The following is a 22,331-nucleotide window of genomic DNA, read 5'->3' on the forward strand; positions in this document are numbered from 1 at the left end:
GACTGACGGCTTCTAAAAGGACAGAGCAGTCTTCCAATTTTACCTCGAGTTATTGCTGCGCAGGAAGACTATAAAGAACCACTAGGCAGAGACTGAACTACTTAAGAAATATATGTATATATTATGCTTACCTCCAACCTTCTACAACCTGCCTAGAAAATAAGCTACATCAGCTCTTTCAGCTCAGCTTAGTCCTCAGTATCAGCAGCAAAATTAATGGAGAAAGGCTATTCCACTGTAAAATTCAGGTTAAGATGTAGTTCGTGAGGTAGAGGGTATTTAGGAGAACAGTGGGAGGGAACCAGTTATTGTAACCATTTTTAATTTATATTAACATATGCCAGAGCGATCCTCACTAAGAATCCAGGAGAACAGTGGAGTCTCTCTTGTCTATCCCAATTCCCCTTTCCCCGTCTTGCTGGAAGTGAATTTTATTTGCTGTAGTGAGGCAGGGGAGCTGGGAAAATAGTCCTCGCATTTGAGTCCAGGCCTTCCAATATTCAGCTGCTCCTGTGGTGGTACAAGTAATTCAGGTGCGTGGTACCTTCCTTCTGATTATTCTTGACCGTAGGGAGGAACACTGCAACCAAAAATCCACAGTTACTTTAAAGGTCAGCGGTACTAACGGAAGACACTATCAATCTGTTGCTGCCGGTATGGCTCGCGAGTGGGGGGGGGGGGTGACAAGCATTGCGCGAGAGGAGAGGGTAATTTAAAAAAGAATATTAAAGTTACCTTTACCTCCAGTCCTGTGTCACGTCTCCTCTCTCTGCTCCTTACAGGAAGCAGGCAGCCTCCCTCTCCTCCCCAAAGGCAATCACAACTCTGCAATAGCAGCATTGTCATTGGCTAGGACGCCTACCCCACAGACGTCTATGGCATGGCCATTTTCTCTATGCAGGCTGCATGAGCGAAAATGCAGTGTGTGTGACTGGTTTGGTCGACCCTGGGGTCGACCAAACAGTCAGCACCCACAGCAGTGGGCTAGCCACTACTCTCCTGCCTGGAGCAGGAACGCCCACCCCCAACCAAACCCTGCCTTCTGCTTTCTCGCAGTGCGAGAAGCAGAAACCTAAAATTGTATTTAAAATACCATCTTATGTTTCTGCTTCTAGCACTGCGAGAAAGCATTGGGGCGACGCTCCTCTGCCCACGTGGAGAAGCCGCCCCGGGTATCAATCAATCAAACAGGATTTATAGAGCGCGGCTAATCACCCGTGAGAGTATCCAGACGCTGACACTTCATTTACAAAACGTTCTTTACTTCAACACTTACTTCATCTCATTCGCTTTGATCATTACTCCCTCTTTCCCCCCCTTTCTGCTTCGACCCTTCCACAGGTTGACTCTCCTCCCACCCCCTCAATTTCCCTTTCCCTTTCTATTTTCATGGGCTTGAATAACTGATGTGGCAGGAAGGCACTGTACAAGAGAGTAAAATAAGTGATTAACTGAATGCAATAAAATTGTTTTACCAGGGACTCGCCTGAACGGAGGGATTCTCAGAAACTGGGCCTGCGCACAGCCGAGAAGTTACTGAAAGAGTTTCACCCCCGCACAACACAAGGACAGGAACAACTTAAAGTGCTCCATACCTACTGCATGATGGCCACCAAGGACAAAGCTCTTGTGGAGTCTGCCCTGACCTCATTTACAGAGATAGCCACAGCTGAGGTAGGGGTCAGTCACTGCCAGCGGCGGCTGGTGGAGTTTGAAAGTGGTAAGGACTAATACTTGTCTCGAATTCCAGTGAGAGCAGATTTTGTGGGGTTTTTCCCCCTAACTGGGTAAAGTTTGAAAAAATAGCATCTAATAGTGCATTTTAAACCACCATTTTTACTTTAACTTGCTACAGAGTCAGAGGGTGTTTATGAAAAATTCCCATGCTTTCATGGTGTGCCAATTAAGCCCAATGCTTAAAACAAGTTGACCCCAGTTTTTCAAAATGGTCCCCCCCCCCCCCCTTATGTTAAGAATTACCTTCAGTACGCCATTGTCCGCATCTTGTCATTCGTCCCATGCATATTGCATGGGTCACCCATTATGCCAAGAATTATGTGCAATATGCCAGTGTCAAAATGTAGCTATGTATGCTGTCTCATACCATGGATGACCCAAGGATCAAAAATTACCTCCAGTATGACACAGGCAGCATTTTCTTATGGTTTGCCCTCCCTTCCATATGCCATAGTTAACAGCAAGAGTTACCCCAATATGCCATTGTTTTGCCATAGGTGACCTAAATACCAAGAATTGCCTCCTGTACGCCAGGACTTATTATGCGATGTGTAGCCACAAATGCAAAGACTAGTGTCATGAAGTCCATGACACAATATTTGTCAGAGTTCATTAGAACAGAACTTGCACCATCACATTTCCAGTCAGAGGAGCAGCTGTCAGTCTGCAGCAGAATTTTGAGGATGACAGTTGGGAACAGGGAACATTCCAAGGGGAGGAAAAGGGAAGGGGGTGGTGGTGGTGGGGGGCGGGGGAGGGGTTGAAAGGGAAATACCATCAGATGATTACAACACATTACCTCCAGTATGCCAGGAGCCTGAATTTTGTCACTGGTGCACTCCCTTCCCCAAGAATGACCTCTGTATGCCAGTGCCACTGCTGGCTTAATTTATTCAGTACCTCACACCCACATGACACTGAACCATCATCCAAGGTTTCTACATCAGTAAAAACCTGTTTGAAGGACTGAGAGTACAATGCAGCTGGAGAGCTAAGCACAGCTTGTCAGTGAAAAGGCAGCTAAGGAAGCCTTAATTTATATGTAGGGAGTTAATGGCTCTCCCAAGTTTGTCATTGAAGTGACTCAATAAAAATGGTGTTAAATATCTGTCAAATAGCCCCATGTTATGAGGGTGAATTTCAACCAATCAAGATATTTCCGCCAACAAAGCTAAATATGCCGGGGTATCCGGTTTCACGGTTCCTCTACTATGTCCCTACAAGTTTGAGCCATGAAAATAGGACTGGTTAAAAGTCACCTTCATAATGTGAACAGTTCACCTCTGTGAAGTTTTCATTGGTAAGGCACACTGGGCTGTAGCGGTGCTTAATGTGTGATAAACTTGATTGCCTGTGTCCTTGCCAGGAGGCCACCGTAGCTCCCACTACCCCATGTCTTTGCCAGCATTGCCAATGACCGCAACTACTAACCATCACACTGCTACAAGCGTGACTATTCCGTTTTTTCGAGGTCCCCAAAGCTATAAGAATGGCTTGGGTGGTCGGTATTAATTGTTTTTCATGTATATGGAATTCATAAACAACTGTTTTTTACGCCTCTATAAATTACAGATACAGCACCACCATGTGGCAGGTGTCATAAATGCCGGTGTTAGCAATTAAGTGCCTGTGCCGAGCACTGGAAACCACTGGCTCGACTTGAGCACTGGACTGTAGCATCTCTACCTCGCTTTGCATCTTCGTTTTTGGTATATTGACATGTACATTAGATATAGCCAGTGCTAGGTTTAAATGCCCTAAATAGCATTTTTCTAATTTCTTTATGGCAAAGGACTTGAACTAATCAACGGGGCTCCTTCAGCTGCTAACGTAGCTTGGAGGCAATATTCCTCTATGTGCAGCAATAAAGGCGCTTCATACTCTGCAGCTAAGGATGTGTGCACTGAAGACACGCAACAACTGAATTAGCAAGCATGTGCAGTGTGCAAACTACCAAAATCAGTGGCATAGGAAGGGCGCCATGGGCCTTAATGCAAGCCAGAAATTAATGACCCCCCACCTCTGGGTGGTATTAAAAGACAACCATTACTGTGGTGCAGGGGACTCCTTGCACCCCTGGGCATGGGTGCCACTGCATCTTGTGCACTAATCATTCTACCTATAATTCCACTCTATTTGCTATCTTACCTTCATGCCACTCTTATCTCCTCCTTGCACCCTGTCCTCTTCAACTTGATCTCCGTTCTTTTTGTTATCTCCTTCCTTGCTTTTTTTATTCTCTTCCTGCTCCGCTTTACGCTCCCCACTTTTCTTTCTCTATTTCTGCTCCTCTCCATCTCTCCCTCATTCTTTCTCCTCTCTTCAATCTAAGTTTTACTTGCTGGAGTTTCCAAGGCGGCTCTCGCTTGGAGACGCTTTTCTTCTTGAGTGGAGCTCAGGGCTCCTGTACGTCTTTCCGCTCATACTACTCATACCAAGTAATCAAGAAGATCAGAAACGACCAGGCTCAACTCATCCTTGTAGCTCCGTACTAGGTTTGGAGAGTTTGGTATCCCGAGTTGTAGAGCCTGGCAATCGGTCCTCCTGGAGTATCTTCTGTAACCGCAGCAGGGGAGGGTTCTCCACTTGAACCGGTCAACGATGTGCCTTCATGCATGGAAATTGAGCAGCAACAGTTGACAGCTATTGAACTTCCACCTGAGGTCTGCAATGTTATCTTAGCAGCCCGGCCTCCCTCCACCAAGACAGTGTATGCCGGCCATTGGAACCCATTTGTGGCATGGTGTGTTGGGAAACCGATTATCTGCTCTCCTTTCCCAAGTTCTTTTGTTTATCCTTACCCTAGCCCAGCAAGGCTCTACATTGGGCATTTTGAAGGGCTATTTATCTGCCATCTCCACTTTCAGGTCTGCCAGATCAGCCCTCTCTCTTAAAGTCCCCTACTGTAAATAGGTTCCTTAATGGTCTACAACATATGTTCCCCTAGCTCCCTTTGTTGAGCGTCAATGGGACCTTAACTTGGTTCCTACTTTCTTAACATGCACTCTCTTTGAGCTGCTTCATTCTTGTCCACTTAGGCTCCTCACCATCAAGATGGGCATTCTGGTGGCAATTACATCTGCCAGAGGGTCAGTGAGCTACAGGCCCTGTCCTCTCAACCTCCCTACATCTCCTTTTTTCCAGTGAAAATGGTCCTTCAGACTTGAGTGTCCTTCTTGCCGAAGGCAGTTTCCCAGTTCCACATAGGCCAGTCTATCACTTTGCCTGTCTTTTACGCTCTGCCTCCTCTCTTTAAGGAAGTGGAGAGACTCCACTGGCTGGACCCGAAAATAGACTGTTGTCATTCTACCTTGATCACGTAAAACTGTTCTGGGTGTACCATCAACTCTTCGTGGGGTATGTCGGGGCCAAGAAGTGGGAGGCCGTGCAGAAACGACCATCTTCCAATAGATCGTGCTCTGCATTAAAATCTGCTGTGCATGACAAAAAGCAACCCCCTGACAGTTTGCTTGCTCATTCAACTAGAGCCAAGGCTGTGACCACTGCATTAGCATGCAGAGTTCCAGTCCTGGACATCTGCCAGGCAGTGACATGGGCATCTCTCCATACCTTTCTCAAGCACTACTGCCTAGACAGTCAGGTCCATAGGGATAATCACTTTGCCCATTCGGTCTTGCAGGACTTTTTAGTGTGAAATTGTTTTGCAGACCCACTTCCAGGGAAGTATTGCTTTGGTATCTATTCTAAGATAAGAAATCTGTGGCTAGAAAACTCTAGCAGATTAACAAATTACTTACCTTCAGTAACGCCTTATCTGTAGAGACTCTATATAGCCGCAGATTCCTTACCAACCCACCCATCCTCCCTGCTCTGTGAACAGATTTCTAGTGTGAAGGCTATTCCCCTTTCATGGCCCTAGTTTTCCACATCAGTGGTCAGTGTTCTTTGTGCCTTTCCCGCTCCTGGCGTGGACCGTCACAAACAGAAACAGACTTCAGCGTGCTGGGGTGGCGCCTATATAGGCTCCGTGCACGTAATTTCTGGAACAGATGCTACGTGGAGGTGAACAATGCCACCTACTGTGCGCAAGTGTACTGCTCCCCATAACAATTCTGGATCCAATCTAACACCCGGGGATTATTCTAAGTCAAGGAATCTGCGGCTAGATAAAGTCTCTACCAGATAAGGCCTTTCCGAAGCTAAGTAACTTGTTCTTTGTGTAATAGCCACTTGAAGTACACAATCTTGCAGATCTTCTCCATCCCCCCCCCCCCCTCAGTAATCTACAGCTGTGTTGCATCCTAGCTAGGTTTTCACTATATAAATATCAATACATACATACTTGTCAGCTAGTAGTGCGACTTTTTATTTGGTTGTGTGATTTCACATCCAAAGTTGATAGGAGCGACACCTTTCGGCACAGAGGAGCTATAGTAAGAGTTTCTAGGTCCGGTCTGGCACCTCACGGCGATTTCCCAGTTTGGAAATCGGCATATAGCTAGAGTACCTACCAGAAATATCATTAATGAAAGTAAATAACAAATTCCTTGATGTTATGTTACTTGCGTAAATATGGTCTTGTGATGTGTGTGCAAATGCATTGTTCTTGTGGTAGTTGTTGTTCCTAATGTTTATGTTCTTGAATTCTTTGAACACATAATGGATAGTCAACAAGCACACAACTCTTGTCACACAAAGAGGTTCTGTATTGTTTGCATACTCAACAACTTTAACTTATTTCAGACAGTGATTAGCAATGTGCCTATATAATATAAGCATGATTATAAGCAGACAACCATTATTTGATGATCTGTGAACATTGCCAATACCTGTCCTTTTTATTTTTATTTGCCTTATTCTTATTTCAATATACTTTCCAGAAAGAAAATGTTGATGCTGTTTTGGCAGTAGCGCAGTGTTGCATGCTCCTGAAACAGACTCCGCGGGCCAGAAATCAACTGAAGCTGCTTTCCAGAGTGAGTTGGTCCTTGTTGGATGCAGAGGTCTTGGAGAAGAGCTGGCTTTTGTTATCTGACATCTACATCAAGTCAGCAAAATATGACATTGCCACGGAGCTACTAAAACGTTGCTTACAGTACAATAAGGTTAGTGTTGATTAATCCAGTACCCAATTAATCACTTGTCACTAGTAGCCTTCAGGCTGAAAGATTAAGTCAAGAATTGGTTGTGAAGTTTTCTTCGGATCACACTACCCCTCAAAAAAAGTGAAATTGTCTTTATTATGTAGTAAATGTCAATATCATTCCTGCTCCTCTTGTTAAAGTGGCTCCTTCGACATTCTTGACAGCGGGGTATGCAATATGAATCGGATCAGAACATGCCTGAGAGGAGCTTTTCTTACTTCTTGGGTCACTGTCACTTCTTGCTCTTGATTCAGTGCCAACAAAACACAATGCATGATGTGTATATCAGAGATTCATCTGAAATAAGGATTTTCCAACCCTCCCTTAGCCTAACAGCTCAGAGGGATTGGAAAATCTCAGAAATGTTGGGAAAATCTGTTATTTCAGACAAAATGTTGCAATTTGGGTCCTTTCTTGTTGAGGGTGATAGACCTACTCCATGTAATGGGTGTACCATATTTATTAGTGCTCCTGGATCTATCAGCTGCTTTTGATACTGTAGATCACAGCAGATTGCTGACCCGACTTGAGGACATAGGTATTGGAGACAAAGCTCTCAATTGGCTACTCTCCTACCTCACTAATCGCTCCCAGAAAGTGGCCTTGGGCCCCTTCTCTTCTGGACCAAAAAATCTCTGGTGTGGCGTCCCACAAGGGTCGGCACTCAGCCCCCTGCTGTTTAATGTATACTTGGCCCCACTCTTCACCTTGATTGCCAAATGGGGGGTCAAGGCAATATCCTACGCGGACGACACGCAATTAGTCTTCCCATACACAGACACGTCCGAGGCAGCATTTAGCAAAATCAGGGGCTGTCTGCAAGACGTGGCCAAGTGGATGAACACAAACAAACTTAAAATGAATGCGAGCAAAACGGAGGTGCTATTCTTTGGTAACCCCAAACATCCCCCTCCGGATCTGTGGTGGCCAACGGAAATGGGCCCTGCCCCATCTCCCAGCCCCCATGCAAAAAATCTAGGAGTAAAATGGGATGAGAAGTTGTCTTTCTTGCCGCATTTACAACAGCTCACCACGGGCTGCCTGCATAAACTCAAAAATTTGCGGAAATTTCTGCCTTTGCTACCACTCGAGTGTCGGAAAACGGTTGTTCACGCAACAATCACCTCTCGACTCGATTACTCTAATGGCCTCTATCTTGGTCTACCTAAATATGCGGTGCAACGCTTACAAATCGTGCAGAATGCGGCTGCGAGATTAATAAAACGGGTCCCTTTTAGGCAGCATATCTCTCCGCATCTGCACGAGCTGCACTGGCTACCAGTGGCAAGCAGAATTAAGTTCAAAGTGCTAACCCTGGCTTTCAGAGCGCTAAAAGGCACATGTCCAAATTATCTGAAACTCCGACTTCCTCGCTACCACCAAAAACGTGAGCTACGCTCAAACTCCCTACTCAAGCTAACTGTACCGCACATAAGGAAAGCGAGACTTGGAGGCAGATCCTTCTCGGCCGGCACGGCGAAACTTTGGAATACCCTGCCTCCTGCCATCCAATCCGCTACGTCAGAAGCAAGTTTTAGGAAACTCCTAAAAACCTGGCTTTTTACGCAATAATCCTGCCCCCCTTCCTGACTACTTACTCTTGTTGTGGGACTCGCTAGCGCCGGGACACCTCCCCAGAGGTAGCTGTTTGCGCTCAATAAACTTCTGTATTATTTTATTATTATTAGTAAAAGTGTGGAAATTCTGGGTGGCAGGGCTTTTGTCAATCCCTTCACTTCCTGAAACATTCCCTCTCAAAAATGTGCAGAAAATCATATATTTTATCCAAGGTTTGATGTTTGGAGAACAATATGGGTAAGAACATGTGGTGAGATCCTCATAAGCCACAGAATCTTGAAGCCCCCGGACGTCTACTTTTCAGAAGTGTCTGGGGATGGTAGGTTCCTAGGAGTGCCAACTGGCTTTGGGACCAAATACTACAGCTACCCACGTCTCCCAAATCTTTGAAATTCCACAAAAAAATCTTAATGTACCTATGCTTCATTTTTGGGCTTTTCCTTCTATGGGTGATAGGCCCACCCACACAAGTGTGTTACCGTTCTTTTTGGAAAAAGTGTAGGAATGCTGGATGGCAGGACTTTTGTCAGTCCTCGCAGATTCCAGAACTTTCCCTGAGATAGATGAGGAAAATCTATTTTAGCCAAAGCTAGAAATTTGCTGAGCGTTCTGGGTAAGAAAAAGTGTTGGGATTCATGTAAGACACATTACTCTGGACTCTCCAGAAATGTCTGGGATTGGTAGGTTACGCTGGATGCCTACCACCCAGGCCAAATTACCGCCAAACCCTTATCCTCAAATGTTTTAATTTCAAGGATTAATCTTGATGTCTCCATTTTTGCATATTGGGACTTTTCCTTTTGCACATGAAAGGCCTACTAACACAAGTGGGCTACCATATTTAGCAGGAAACACGTGGTAACACAGAATAGTAGAACATTTGTTATTATAGATTGATTTTTTTCCTCCATTTTTGGGTTCCAAAAATATGTCCGAGTACAAGAAAGAACAACAGTTTGCAAAATGCAACCTGAATGAAACATTTCCTAGCTATCGTAACAGAAAGTTTAAATTCTATCAATGACTCGGAGGCATGGATTAGGCTGTACTTCCTCCGCTTTATTTAACAGAAGCCATTCAAAGTAAACAACAAACAACTACAATTCCCATGAAGCCTTGGGAATGTGGAAAGAAAAAAGGCAGATAGTCCAATCAGAAGTTCATCCCGGTCTCCAGCCAATGACAGCGAAGCCACAGTGTTCAGTCCATCTTCTCTATCCACCATGCCTCTTTCGACGTGCGAAAGCCACTTCTTCTTTTTCATGAGTCTTGTTTATTTGCGTCGTCTCGTACAACGAAAAGCACACATTACACCCAGCACATGGCTTAGGTTTATCCTGTGATCAAAACCTTGCAATGATCTCAAATTGACAAAGACCGTGAACACCAGCATGCTCAACACAGCACTGAGAAAATAACGAATTCATTACTTACGAGTTACGGGGGGACTATTCCATTCCAGAATCACCGGGTGGGATAATCCTCGCCTCAGAGTCCTTAATAGAATAGAAACTTTCCGTAACAATAGCTAGGAATTTTTTTATTCTCTGTCAGGACTGGAGGCTCGGATTATGCTAGTTCAAAGCTTACTTACCACCAAACTAGCCATATCCAGGATGGACTTAAAATAGAACCTCTTAAAGGTTGAGTCAGAGTACCAATCCGCTGCATTGAGGATATCCTCCAGTCAGGCTCCGAGGGCGAAGGCCTTTGAAGGCATTGTATCGCGGGTCTAATGGGCGCCAAACGTGCGCAGCTTAAGGCCAGTCTCTTGCATCACCCATCTGATGTTCCCCTGGAGGTCCGAACTCTGCGGACATCTACTCGTATGCCTTGAGACAACCCACGACAAACAACTTAGGGCAGCCTGGAAAAGCCGGGTGGGAAACTGACCGTGGACCACATTTCGTCCATCTACGGATCGTAAAGGTAATACCAGAAGGTGAGAAAGTGCACCCCGTAATATCCAGGGCGGGCATGTCAGAGATTCTCCAACAGGAAATCAAGCAGAGTAACATGGCCATCTTGGCCGATAGCTCTTTTCTGGACAAAAAGCGATTGGGCTGCAAGGATAGGAAGAGGTTGGGGACCACGTTGACATCCCATAGCGCCGAGTATCTAGGTTGTAGCAGGAGCGACAAGCATACACCCCCCAACAGGTGACACACAAAGGGGTGTTCGCCGATAGGAGCGCCATCCACTGGGAGGTGTCCCACCGAAATCGCCGAGCAAAAGGAATTGATCGACCTGTAGGCCAAACCCTCCTCTACTAGGGAGGCCAGGAAATTGAGAATGTGGATCACATCTGCTGCCACCGAATCAAGACCCTGTTGCAAACACCAACGGGTCTATCGGTTCCAGAAGGGATCGGTAGCGTTTGACTGTGCTGTCGGCCAAGGCTCTGGATAAGAGTCCCTCAGTTGCGTCCGAAAGGCCTGGGAGCGACCATCGTCCCCTGTAATCCTCCACGCCCTGAGCGACATCCACTCCCCCCCCAGGATCGATCGATGAGGCCGATGATCCGGGTTGAGCAGAACCACTGGAAAGAGGGGGAGAAGGATTGGAAAATCCCAAGAAAGCTTTAGAAGAACTGGAAACCAAACTTTAGATTTCTACAGCGGGGTGACCATCACCATCTCCACCCTCTGATGCCTGATCTGCACCACGGCCCTCGTAATGATTGCGAGCGGGGGAAACGCATAACCCCTCTCTGGTGACCAGTCCTGAAGGAAGGCGTCCGTGGCAGCCGCCAGGGGATCTGGCTTCCAACGGAATGACCTTGGGCGTCTGATGTTCCAGTCTGGATGCAAAGAGGTCCACAGTGAATGGACCTCACTTCTCCCAAAGGGAAGAAAACACCATCAGTGGAGTTTCCACAGACTCGAATCCCGGAAGTTGCGGGACTGGAAATCTGCCACCTGATTGGCTTGGCCCGGCAAGTACTCTTCTGTGACTGAAATCTGATGGTCCAGGCAATATTGCCTGAAGCGAATTGCGAAATTGGAGAGGGCCTTGGAGCGAGTGCCCACCCAAGTGGTTTATGTATCGTACTACAGATACATTGTCCATCTTGAGAAGGACGCATGCCTGCATCGAGCTTTTGGTTCAGCATCTCACCGCGAAGGACCCCGCCAACAGTTTGAGGCTATTCGTATGTAACTGTTCGTGAGGAGACCACGATCCTCCGGTGGAGAATTCGCCACATCTGGCGCCCCACCCTGACCTGCTGCCGTCTGACTCTATGGCGATGTGTGGAACTGACCCAAAGATTGCCTGACTGTTCCAGGCCTCCATGTTGGTCACCCACCAGTCGATATCAGCACGTGCCTCTCCTGACTGGGTTACCATCTGAGAGTAAGACAGGCCCCTGCGCAAGTGCTCTGCTTTCAATCATTGTATGGCTTGATAATGTAGAAGGCCGGGAAAAATAGCCTGAATCGAAGATGATAGAAGGTCCACAACACGGGGTAGATGTTGCAGCGAGACCCACTGTCTGATCAAGGTTCTCCGCAACTCGTGTCGGATCTTTGCCACCTTCCGAGAAGGGAGGCTGAGAGTAGCTTTGACAGAGTCTATCAAGAAACCTAGAAAAGTCACCTTCTGGGATGGAACCTGGAGGGACTTGGTCTCGTTGACCATGAACCCCAAGCTCTGAAGGAGAGCAACTGCCGTCTGTAACTGGAGCTCAAGCTTGTGTGGACATTGCGCCATGATGAGGATGTTGTCGAGAGAGATTATTAACTGGAGTCCTTGCGCCCGCAGGCATTACACGACCGGCCTGAGAACCTTCGTGAAGCACCAAGGAGCAGAAGAGAGCCCGAAAGGCAGGGTGGTGAATTTTTAAGTTTAGTTGTTCCATAGGAATTGCAGGAACTGCTGGTGAGGAGAAAAAATGGTAACCGCGAGATACGCGTCCTTGAGGTCCAGATGCACCATCCAGTCCCGGGGCCGAAGAACATCCCGGTAGAGGTGGATTCCCTCCATTTTGAAGTGGTGGTAGACTAACCATTCGTTGAACTCGCAGAGGTTGCTAACCGGCCACTGGCCTCCATTGGCCTTGTCAACCAAAAAGATGTCGCTCGTGATATGGCCCCTTTGGCTAAGAAGGAGTACACCTCCTAGTTCCCTGAAGAGTTCCCCCTTGCGCAACATGCCCCGCCTCGGAGTCCGCTAAATCACCCAGTTTGGGGTCGACCTTAATCAACAGGGAGCGGCGACGCTCCATCAATAGCGCACAGTTTTCCCTTGCCCAAAAAGATGCTCTAAGGCAGTTACATGCCTCCTTGCCCAAAGGTTTCCGAATGCGCCCGCCACATGGATTGCCACCTTCTCTGCCAGGGCCCATTCGGAAGACCTTGGGTGAAGGATGTCCTCGGGTCTAACATATCTGCGCTCAACCCCTGGTCCCCTGGGGCAGGAATGGGAGGGTTGGAAGAAGGTAATCGGGGTCGGTAGGGTCCCTCGTCATCTGTGTCCCTGTGGTCTTCCTCAGTCGGAGTTCCAGGGGCAGAAGGAGGCCGGGGTATTAATGGCCAGGGAGGCCTGTTTGAGCCTGGCAAAACCATCCAGATCCACACCAGCCTCGCCAGGGCATTTCACCGGAACCCCATCTTGGTCAAGTGGGGCCGAAGGGGAACCCTCACTGGGCGTTTGGGGGACTCCCGGGGCAAAGATTGTCATTTTTGCACAGGCCTGTGCGATTTGCTGAGAGGTGTTCCTCTAAGGGTGTCATTGCCTCTGACACTGCCCTATATATTGAAGCATCCGCTGCTTCATAAACCTATCATCCCAAGGGAAGTCAGCTACGGGGTCTTTCTCTCCTTGGTCCTCATCATAGGGCTCCATTATCAAGGTACCAACTCAAATGGGCTAGCTGGATCCCTCCCACAGCCCTGGGTAGGCGACAAACCACGTGGGTACCAAGCGCCTTGTGTGGGGCACTGATTATCGTTTAGCACAGCACTGGTGCTGGCAAATTAAAAGGGGGGCTGGGTGGCAGCCTAATATTGTGTGGGGCAAGCCTCACGGTCATTGGTCACGCCCGGGGACACCTACAAACACCCTGGTGCAGAATCAAAAGGGGGGGGGTGGGGGCACTCCTTGAAGTGTGTTGCTGCAGGTCTCTGGCCTCCAATATGTGATACGGACCCCTCCCACTGGGGGGTGTTAAACAAATCACAGTACTGACCCTGAATAGGGCGTTTGCCAGAAATAACTAGGCAAATCACGGACTCATGGCCAGTACGGACCCCTGTGGGGGCGTTTCTCTCCAGGGGGCAAAGGCTCAGGCTGGCGGCGCGCAGCTCTGACTCCTCAGGAATTACAGGAATTCGGGTTGCGCATTGCAACCGAACGACGCGCTCAGGCGCCACCTAGGCGCGGGAGGACTGCACTGAGCCACACCACAACAGCGAAATGGCCGCAAAGGAGCGAGAACATTCCCGCGGCCGTGCCGGTTACTTAAGACACTCGCAAAGCGAGAAAAACACAATTGATTTACAAGTATAATCAAGACCAGCACAAATAAACATGCTAAATGCCGTTAAACAGTCATGCGACGAGAGAGAAAAAGCCACTTATCTAGGCTGCGAGCAGCGAAGAAAGAGGGATGGTGAATAGAGAAGATGGAATATGAACACCGTGGCATCCCGCTTATTGGCTGGAGACGGGGATGGACTATCTTTTTTTTTTTCCCCCACATTCCCAATGCTTTATGGGAATTGTAGTTGTTTCTTGTTTACTTTGAATGGCTGCTGTTGAATAAAGCTGAGAAAGTATAGCATAATCCGAGCCTCCGGTCCTGACATAGAATCACATGACATTACAGTTAATCCTAGACTCCGAGTCCTACAAGTAGTCACTATTCGAAAAGTCTGATATTTGGGCAAATTGTAAAAACATGTATAGCATTCCTTAATACCCTTTTTTCATACATAAGATTTTACCTTATGAATTGATGCGTGGGTGGTGCACAGAAATAAATGTTGTAATCTGCATCTTGGGTGAGGGATCTAGGTGTTGCTTGTTTTTGGCCAAACAACAAACACTCTACTTTCTTGCCACCAGACGGACCTGATAAACATAACAATATATTACTTTAGTCGACTGGCCATCGTGCAAGAAATTACAGATGGAAACATTGTCACATTTGTTTTTTCCTACTTACTTTCATTAGTTTTTGGTAAAACCATGAGCTGTCTAAACAAATACCTCCTTACTGAAATGAGAATTGTCTACTTTTCAGAAATGTACAGTTTAATGTTTTTTTTTTCTATTTATTTATTGAAACAATTACATAACATCTAAAGCAAACAATAGAGTTCCCACAGTGCATACTTCTTCACACATCTTTGAGCAATATGAGTGTGTGCGACCCTATGAATGAGAAGTAAAAGTTAACACGTATACAGCAGTGTTGGGTTCCATTTGCCTTGTGATTGTGCCTAAGTCTATAGCATTTTGTCGTTGCTTGATGGTTCCCACAGTGTCAGCTGTTGCATGTTTCCTGCTCAGCTTGTAAAAATAAACAGGCTCTAAGGGGGCTCCAGATGTCTTTTGAACCAGATTTAATTGGTATAAGTGCTCACTTCTCTTCCAGTTTCTTCTAGCAAGAAGACATATCCTTCAACCAGCAGCATATACATTAGCAGGCACTTCACTTCCAATGCAGTGCCACTCTCTCTCATCCAGAAACCACATCATAGCTGTGAGTTTGAGTGCCATCTGGATTGTCCCTGATATAGACCAGCAGGGCGACTGGAGGTGTTTCGGATATCGTATCACAGAAAGCTTTATGTATACAATCAAAACCAAAAGTGTAGAACTCTGCTACACCCCCAAGTGCATAAAATAAGCATAAACTGTGCAGCAGTGCATAGAGCATGCATCGGTCAATAGCCCCATCCTGTACAATCCAATAGGTGTACAATATAATCGATGTAGGAATTTAATATGTGAGTCACATTAAGTAGTTAGGAGAGAGCATGGCTGTCTGGGATAGCGATAATGCAATAACCCCACCTCTCCTCAGTCAAAACCTCTCCCAGGCCTGACTGTCATTTTTCTAGCATTCTGGCTTTAATCCCAGGGGCCTTGTCCTACATATTTGATTATAATTAGACACTGTGCAAGAGACAGTATAGGAATATGCCGAGCACAGTCTGTACGAGACTGAATGTCTTGCAAACTAACAAACATGTCAGCCCAGCTGCTACAGAACCCACCCATCTCCCGTGGGAGGCACCATTGGATTGTTAACCAGCCTCAGGCTAGCCGAATAAAGACAGTCCAAACAGGCCCTAATACTAAGCCAGTCCATGCCTACATTGTACATTTAACAGTGTCAATCGTGTCCCTGGGGAGTATTGACATTGCACATACTGCCATAGCCAAGAAGCATGAGGCAGCGTTATCCACCTCTACCTCAGCTTGGGGCAGATACAGCATGGGATGAACCCAGTAGTGCACAAATTGGGCCTGCAAGCAGTATTAACACCATTCTATAGCAGACACACACAGTCCTCCCTGTTTGAATGGTAGGGTTAGCACATCCCAAGATAATCTCAGATGCTACCAGCCCCCTCCAGGAGAGTCAAGATAGATCTGACTTGTTTAGAAAAGACCGCCAAGAGTGGAATCTGAATTTTCATTAAAATATAAAGAATTTTGGACAACACTACTATCTATTTGATGGCTATTCTCCCTGCAAGGGATAAGGGCAAAATGGACCAGTCAAGAATACTCTTCTGGCACCCAACAACTGCACCATAGTTTTCTTGCCAAGTTTGTCCCAAGTCACCACTTATCCAAATGCCTAAGTATTGTACAGTCGTTTTAGCCCACTTCATTGGGAACGCCATTGGGGATCGTGGTCCCAGTCAGATCGAAGATAAACGACTTGGACCCATTAATAGTGATTCCAGAAAGAGCACCAAATGTAGGGAATTCACATAGCATAGGCACAAGATTTAATACAGGGTCATTCTCATAAATGGTCTCATCTGCGTGCATAGATACCATAAGGCTTTGAGCCGTATAATTTAGACCATGTACGGCTGATGTTGCCACTAGTGGCTCCATGGCTTTATGGCAAAGTCATGTAGAATCAGGTAATCTGGGCATCCCTGTCAAGTGCCTTTACTAATTGTGAAGAGGGGGGAAAACTACACTATTGACACGGAGCCTGGCAGTAGGTAATTCATACAACATCCTGATCCACTGAAGGAATTAATGGCAAAAGTGTATGCGTTGGAGCAATGCAAAAGATAGGGACATTCTAGTGAGTCGAAGGCTTTCATAGCATCAAGAAACACCACTGTCGCTGATACTTGCAGATTTAATGTGTGGAGCAATGCAAAAAGGGTATGAAGGTTGTGGTCAGTGGAACGTCCTGCAACGAAGCCCAACTCATTTGGGCTAATGACATATGGAAAGAGAGGAAGGGTCTTAGGAGCAAGAAGTTTGCTCAGTATTTTATCTATGTGGATAGAGTTCTGTACAATGCATACAGATTGGGCTTTAGGATAGTTACTATTAAGGCTGCCTGAACAGAGGGAGGAGGGTGGCAGCGTTCCTGGCTTACTCATACATTATGTGCAGATGCAGAGCTAGTTCCTCAGCGTACTCCTGGCCATAGCTTGAATGTCATCTTCATCTGAAAAAAATAAGTTAGTTATAGATTCCTTAACTTAGAATTACCCCCAGGCGTCAGACTGGATCTGGAAAGTTTTTCGTCAGCAGTACCCTTGCTCGTCGGAAGGTGGCATCGGTAGACTCCGCGTCCGTTGTCGTGGTCGCCGGATGACGTCACGGTAGCTACATAGATGCCGACCTCGCGTGCTGAAGTCAGTTCTTTCTTTTTCCGGGCCAGAAAGCGCAGATCCGGAGAGAGCGCTACCCCCAGTCATTTTTTAATAACTTTTTTGAGACTTTTGTCAACTTCGTTTTTGAGTCTCAACCGACTTCTGGTGCACGAGGGATTCCGGCTTCAAGGCATGTGGTTCCTGTAACCGACTAATGTCGGTGACTGATCCGCACCGCGTGTGCCTCTGCTGCCTGAAGCACTACCATGACCCCAATTCGTGCTCCGACTACCGAACCATGGCCGAAGCACAAGAAGAAGTCGAAGAAGCATCGTCGCTCTTCGATTTCCCCTCATCCGTCGGCTGATGCGACGATGGGTGCGGGTGGTGCCCCTCCCGCGGCTCCGCGTGCGGAGCCTTCGGGGTCGACTCCGGCCCTCACACCCTTCCGGGGACTGGGAGCGATCCCTGCCCTCACACCCTTCCGGGGACCGGGAGCGATCCCTGCCCAGCTTCGTCAATTTTACAAAGTGATGCACGCCATCTTTGGCCGGCCCAACTCCACTGGCGCGCCTTTGGCCCCGCGGACTGGCCTTGGGGCCCTAGGCCTTTGACACCGGCGACTTTGGCCTCTGCACTGCAGGGCCCCTTTGGATCCAGGCCTGGATCCGGATGGGTGCCGGTTGACCTTGTTACACCTCCACCGGCACCATCTCTGCAGCTGACGCCGGCTGGTGGTCGACCCTGGCTTCTGCCCCAATGTGCACACAGAGCTGGACCGGTGTGGACCAACGCCGGATCCGGCGCCAATGGGTACTTTTGTCCCGGTGTTCTACCCTGGCCATTTTCAGCCAGATCGGCAGCCAGAGGAGGGTGAGGAAGACTGGGAGGGTTCTGGAGACCCTTTGACAGACCAGTTGGAGTATGATCCGGACTGAAGAGAGGAACTGGGGGATGCCCGGGGTCTGGATACCTCCCCAGGCCTAGGCATGTTGTCTCCTCCTACCGTGGCTACATAGGAGAGAGCGTCATATGCAGTAGTGTTGCGTAGGGCGGCCGAGGCTCTCCACCTCGAGCTACCTACCCTGGCAGTCAGGACTAATCTCCTGACAGAGGTCCTTCAATCGGCAGCGAGCTCTTCGGTGCCCCTGCTGCAGTTTAATGAAGCCCTCACGAACATCCTTTTGGGCACATAGTCCAGGCCTAACACAGGGGCTCCTGTGGACAGGATGATCGCCCGGCGCCGGGCGACCCCACTTTCCTCTCCCAACACCCCACCCCTGAGAGCTTTGTGGTTCAAGCCTCCATTTCTAAGGGTGCCTTTCCTACCGCACCACCGTATGGGGAATCCAAAAAGCTGGACCGCCTTGGCAAGAAAATGTTTTATTCTGCCAGCTTGGGACTGCTGTTGGTAAACACTGCATGTCTGTTGGGCCGTTCCACCCACTCTGTGTGGGATAAGGTGGTGCATGTGCTACCTCAGTGCCCGGAGGAGGCCTGGGCCATACTCTCCTGTGCAGTTGCCGAGGGTAGAGACGTGGCAAAGTTTACCATCCGCTGTGGGCTGGATACCGCTGACGCCCTTGGCAGATTGATTTCCACGTCAGTAGCCCTTCAACACTGTGCCTGGTTGTGTTAGACTGTTTTTTCTGGGGATGTCCAATCCACCCTTATGGACATGCCCTTTGATGGCCGTCGCCCTTTCGGCGACAAGGCAGACAACGAGCTAGAGTGCTTTAAGGACTCTCGGGCTACAGCCAGGTCCTTGGGCCTCTCCACCACCCGCCCTGCTCAGTCTGCCTTTGCCCCTTTCGTGGCTATGGAAGGGGTGCCCTGTTACGTCCCGCCCAGAGCCACAGGCCGGCGCAGGCTGTTCTGCAGCCACAGGCCGGCGCAGGCTGTTAAGCCCCAATGCAGCTGGGGATGTGGGAACAATCGTTGTGGTTCCAGGGGCCAGCGGGCGGGCTAGTCCACCAACCCCTCCTCTGCAGCAGCCTCCAAACCTTCCTAGTCCGACATTTCAAGCCCATCAAACGCGAGTGGGTGGCAGGATTCACCATCACCTCCCCCTCTGGCGCACCATCATGTCGGACAGGTGGGTTTTGCAGATAGTCCGAAGGGGCTGCTCCCTCCCCTTCAAGGCTACCCCTCCACCGCAATACCACCACATGTCGGAGGATCATCTGGCCCTTCTCCAGCAGTAAGTTGCACCTCTCTTTGCCAAGGGAGCCATCGAGCGCGTTCCTGTCCCAGAAGTAGGTCGTGGTTGTTATTCCCACTACTTTATTGTCCCCAAGGAGGACAAGGCCCTGCGTACTATCTTTGATCTCAGGGATGTCAACCGCTTCCTCCAGAAGGACAAGTTCAAGATGTTGCCACTTGCTCAGGTCTGGTCTGCCCTTGACCCGGAAGACTGGATGGTAGCGTTGGACTTGCAGGACGCTTATTTTCACATCCCTGTCCTGCCGGCCCACCGGTGTTACCTACGGTTCACGGTAGGCCACGAGCATTTTAAATTTACCGGGCTCCCCTTTGGCCTTACCAGCACCCCTCGTGTGTTCACGAAAGTGATGGCGGTGGTCGCAGCTTATCTGAGCAGGTCAGGGGTTTCAGTCTTCCCTTATCTCGATGACTGGCTGTTGAAGGCGGGCTCGCCCCAGGCAGTCGTCTCCCACCTCCAGACTGCAGCCGACCTCCTGCATTTGCTGGGGTTTTCCATCAATGTGCCGAAGTCACACCTGAATCCCTCTTAGAAGCTCCTCCTTCATTGGAGCGGTTCTGGACACGACGCAGTTTCGGGTCTATCTTACCGAACAGCGAGTATGGGATATTCAGGTGATGATTTCCAACTTTTAGCCTCTATCCCAGGTTTCGGTCAGGATGACCCTGAGGCTGCTGGGCCTCATGGCCTCCTGCATCCTACTGGTTGATCATGCCAGGTAATATGTGGACTCTGCCGTGGAACCTGAACTTCCAGTGGGCGCAGCATCGGGGGAATCTGTCGGATAGCGTCCAGATCTCGCAGGGCACTGCACCTCAATTGCAGTGGTGGCTCACGAACCAGGATTGGGTCAACGCAGATCCCCTCCCCAACCAGACCATACAGTGGCGACAGACGCATCCCTTCTGTATGGGGTGGCCACATGGGAGAGGCGGAGAGCAGAGGCCTCTGGTTTCCAGCGAAGTCCGGGCTCCACATCAATCTTCTGGAGCTTCGGGTGATTCGTCTTGCACTAAAAGCATTCCTTCCCTCTTTCCGGGGAAGAGTAGCACAGGTGTTCACAGACCACACCACCGCCATGTGGTACTGCAACAAACTGGGTGGGGTGGGGTTGTGGACCCTATGTCAGGAGGCCCTCCGCCCCTGGACATGGCTGGAACATCAGGGCCTGTCCCTGGTGGTTCAACACCTGGCAGGTTCTCCGAACGCCAGGGCGTACTAACTCAGCCGCAGGTGCATGATGGATCACGAATGGCGTCTTCACTCAGAGGTGGTGCAAGTCTCTTTTGACAGTGGGGAGAGCCTTGATTAGATCTTTTTGCCACCGAAGAGAACGTACAATGTCAGCAAATTCTGAATGTTGGAATTTCCAAGGCGGCACTCGCTAGGCGACGCTTTTTATCGTGAGTGGAGTTGTGGTCTGCTGTACGCCTTTCCGCCTATACCACTTCTGCCCACAGTGCTGAAGATCATCAGGCGCAACCGGGTCCCATGTCATCCTTGTGGCTCCTGATTGGGCAAAAAGAGTCTGGTAGCCCGAGCTGCTCAGCATGGCCATCGATCTTCCGACCAGTCTGCCCCTTCGGGAGGATCTTCTGTCGCAGCAGCAGGGAACGGTCCTCCACCCGAACCTGTCCTGCCTCCACCTCCTTGCGTGGAGATTGAGCGGCGGCAGTTGACATCTTTTGACCTGCCTCCCGTAGTCTGCGATGTTATCTTGGCAGCCAGGCATCCCTTCACTAAGACGGTATACGCCTGTCGGTGGAACAAATTTGTGGCATGGTGCACAGCAAAGGCTGTGGATCCCCTCTCTGCCCCTTTTTCTGAGGTTCTCTTGTTCCTCCTTTCTTTGGCCCAGCAGGGCTCTGCTCTGGGCACTATCAAAAGCTATCTCTCGGCCATTTCTGCCTTCCTTCGGCTTCCAGATCAGCCTTCTCTTTTCAAGTCCCCGGTTTTCAATTGTTTCTTAAAAGGCACAACTCTTCTCTTTACTCCTATTCCTTTCATTATGCCTCAGTGGGACTTGAATCTGGTTTTAACTTATTTAATGTGCGCTCACTTTGAGCCGCTTCATAGCTGTCCTTTGAGGGTTTTAACGCTGAAGACTGCATTCCTGGTTGCCATCACATCTGCCAGAAGAGTGAGCGAGCTCCAGGCTCTTTCTTCTCAGCCTCCTTTCCTGTCTGCCCATCCGGACAAGATGGTTCTCAGGATGTGTCCATCCTTCCTGCCCAAGGTTGTCACTGCCTTTCACATCGGGCAGACCATCACTTTTCCCACCTTCTTTCTGCCTCCGCCTCCTTCGAAAGAGGAGGAGAGGCTCCACTGTCTGGACCCAAAAGTGCCCTTTCCTTTTTTCTGGATCGCACCAACCATTCTGGGTGGATGACCAACTCTTCGTGGGCTCCAAGAAAGGTCGGGCCGTACACAAGCGGACTATCTCCCGATGGGTCGTTTTGTGTATCCAAGCCTGCTATTCTCTGGCAAAGAAGGAGCCTCCAGTGGGGCTGCATGCCCATTCCACCAGGGCGACGGCAGCAACTACTGCTTTGGGGGCGAGGAGTGCCTCTCAATGACATCTGTCAGGCAGCTACATGGGCTTCGTTGCACACATTTACCAAACACTACTGCCTTGACAGTCAAATCAGGAGAGACTGCTTCTTTGGCCGTTCTGTTCCCCAGGACTTTCTGGTGTGATCTTGGTTCGCAGACCAACTTCCGGGGTTGGTACTGCTGGGGTATCTATTCTAAGGTAAGGAATCTATCACTATCTTTTTTCTTTCAGATGAACAAGTTACTTACCTTCAGTAACGATATATCTGTAAGAAACATTAGTTATAGATTCCTTACCGCCCCACCCATCCTCCCCGTTCTGCGAACTGATTTCTA

General features: G+C 48.8%; 1 protein-coding gene across 2 annotated transcripts in view; it reads left to right on the forward strand.

The window, feature by feature from the left end:
• LOC146789718 (tetratricopeptide repeat protein 21B-like) overlaps nucleotides 1-22,331 on the forward strand; it is a 468,517-nt gene that overhangs the window by 341,728 nt on the left and 104,458 nt on the right. The window contains exons 19-20 of one of the 2 annotated variants that reach the window (XM_085630126.1): nucleotides 1,479-1,674; nucleotides 6,579-6,803. In XM_085630126.1, the coding sequence (XP_085486252.1) occupies nucleotides 1,479-1,674; nucleotides 6,579-6,803 (421 nt within the window). Of the gene's footprint in view, nucleotides 1-1,478; nucleotides 1,675-6,578; nucleotides 6,804-22,331 lie in introns of those variants that run through there. The other variant, XM_085630127.1, reaches the window with a different exon arrangement.

The sequence above is a fragment of the Triturus cristatus genome, chromosome 10 (genome assembly GCF_964204655.1).
Source record: "Triturus cristatus chromosome 10, aTriCri1.1, whole genome shotgun sequence".
Taxonomy (NCBI): domain Eukaryota; kingdom Metazoa; phylum Chordata; class Amphibia; order Caudata; family Salamandridae; genus Triturus; species Triturus cristatus.